This window comes from Saccostrea cucullata, unplaced genomic scaffold (assembly GCF_032062105.1).
Source record: "Saccostrea cucullata isolate Sc308-1 unplaced genomic scaffold, CSIRO_AGI_Scuc_v1 ctg7493, whole genome shotgun sequence".
NCBI lineage: Eukaryota > Metazoa > Mollusca > Bivalvia > Ostreida > Ostreidae > Saccostrea > Saccostrea cuccullata.
Window position 1 is genome coordinate 17987 of NW_026927787.1, and position 2641 is coordinate 20627.

Genomic DNA, 2641 nt, shown 5'->3' on the forward strand with positions numbered 1-2641 from the left:
CTTACGTCTAGTTACTCTGACTTGCAGCAACAGGAATCTTATCATTCGGCCTGATCAGCTTTTCTAAAACTGTGCAATTGCCGTCTTTGAAAAGACGACTTTAATTTAAACAAGATATCCTTCAATATTTTAAATAATTCTTTTGTTTATCGGCGATATCCATAGTTCTTTTTTTAAGGATACATGCATTTTAATTAGTTCCAGATTATTAAGAAATTGTAAGGCGATACCTTTTATGACAGCCTGGAAGAATGGTGATAGGAATTTTCCATATATTCAAAACCAGTCCCATGACATTAAGTAATATCAATAGTGTTTTTATGAGAATACTGATTGAATTTTTCCAATCCTTTCTATGCCTTGATAATGCTATAACTTTTTTTTCTTTACTCCAGGTTGTAAGAATGTTCATTGTCATTTTCAGAGTTTTTGCAATTCTTTGATTGCTTTCATATTGTTATCTTTTCTCCTTTATTACAGGTTGTAATGATGTTCATTGTCATTTTCAGAGTTTTTGCGATCCTATTATTGCCTTCATAATGTTATTACCCCTTCATTATTTCAGGTTGTAAGGATGTTGATCGTCATTTTCGGAGTTTTTGCGATACTGTGGATGCCGTACAGAGTTATGGTGGTCTACAACTCTTTCGCCAGCACAAAATACAAAGACCCTTGGTTTTTACTGTTTTGTCGAATTATGGTTTACATCAACAGCGCCATAAACCCTATCCTTTATAATGCCATGTCTGTCAAATTCAGAAGAGCTTTCCAAAACATATTATGTTGTGGTAAGTGACTGTCAATTCTATATTGTGGTTAGAAATCTGGTGCATGGTGAGTAGTTTTTCGGTTCTATGTACGGTTAGAACTTTGGTGCATGTAGTTTTTACTTTTATTCTATCATGACAAGGAGTACACGGCGGGTGTGACCGGTCAACGGGAGTTGCTAACTCCTCCATGGCACCTGATCAGCTTCTGATGTTTTGGTGACCGTGTTTGCCCTGCTCCCTTTTTGTACTGATTTATCGGACTATTTATATCTCACACCTTGTGGTGGTAACTGAATAAGGCTTTTGATCTTACTATATTCCGTCCGATAGACAACTGCAGAAACATTGGATGTATTGAATTAATTTTGTCAATAAAAAAATAAACTGATAGATGCAAAAAGACTGGATCTGATATTTATTTGTATACCTAAATAAATATATAAGACAAGTTAATGTTTTGGCCAATGTGATATGCTTTGTTGTAAAATAAATCATTCTTCAATCATGGAGAGGAAAATTTTTTTTTAAGAAATCTGATGCAAAAAAATTCTTGTAAATGCTTGAAATATCCAAATCATTTTTCTCAATACCGAAAATCACTTTACATGGATGCACTTGAAATCACTTCTTGAGATCTAGGTTGCCATAGAAAAAGCGATTAGTTTTAGTTACCCTGACGACATATGCGGAATCATGGGATTTCTGAAATTAGAAAGAATGCCTTTTTAGTTTGCTGATAGATGGTGTGTTGTCTTGAGGAGTCATGTTTCTCCGTCAGAAATGCCTGGTCTGAATTCTGGAAGGAGAGAGGGGTCGTAAAATAAAACATCTGCTATTATATGAGTTCTTTGATTAATTGAAGCAATTTTCTTATAAAACTGAATAAAAAGTAGAACTTTCAAGAATCTGATTGCAGATATATATATCTTCACTGTTTACAGTAATTTTTTAGTTTCTTTTAGTAAAGAATATTATAAATGACAGTATGTTTGATGATTATTAAAAAAAGACAGCAGATATCCTAAATATATTTTGAAAACATCTAGTTTGGCAGCGATTTGGTTTAAACGTTAAATTTACAGATAGATACTCCACGGAGGATATTGCATTAAGTTTGTTTTCTGAATTCTAATTTGTCACTCTAAGACTACAAAAATGTATCAAATCCCGTGATATTGTGCCCACTTACAAAGAAATCAATTAAATACGTTGTTTTCTACGGTTAAGGAAGTAAAAAAATATAGATGGAATTCACGATAATATCATTACTAATTTTTAACATTACATTTGCAGGGGTTGGGAAGTTAAAACACGGATCGGATGCCTATTCAGAGTACACCATGGACCAAAGAGCAGCCATCAGACTAAACAACTGTCCGGGAATGGAAAAATCATATCTTCTAATGCCACCTAATTCTAAAAGGAAAAATCCATCCATGGAAAGCATTACATTGACTGAGAGTGACGGTGGACGGCCGACCAACTGACAAGGTGCGTGCCAGTTCTGAACATAGGCTAGGATAGGACAGGTCAGCGACACTGGAACCCAGGAAAAGTTGATTAGATGGTCAGGGAGAGAGGGAAACCCTGGCGATTTTGTCACATTTACGTTGATTTATTTTTGCGAAATGATCGTTGAGAAGGAAATAGGTTCTTCGATTTCTACTGAGAAATAATGTGAATAAACAGTGATCTACTAGTATCCACCGACTCCAGGACAATAGAGAGCCATTTTGAATAAGAAAAGGGATTACTTACTTCAAGTTAATATGGTGGTGATATTATGATTGATATTTCCAGAAATTGATAACAATACCGGCGTAACTATTTGTCAATGCCAGCACTTGAAAAGATCAATTTAAACTATGACT

General features: G+C 34.6%; 1 protein-coding gene across 1 annotated transcript; it reads left to right on the forward strand.

Annotated features, from left to right (window-relative positions):
* Positions 1 to 540: 540 nt before the first annotated feature.
* Positions 541 to 2315, forward strand: LOC134275507 (thyrotropin-releasing hormone receptor-like). Its single transcript, XM_062757792.1, has 2 exons — positions 541 to 788; positions 2064 to 2315. The coding sequence occupies exons 1-2, from the start codon at positions 575 to 577 to the stop codon at positions 2255 to 2257; spliced, it is 408 nt and encodes a 135-aa protein (XP_062613776.1). The 5' UTR covers positions 541 to 574; the 3' UTR covers positions 2258 to 2315.
* The last annotated feature ends 326 nt before the right edge of the window (positions 2316 to 2641 follow it).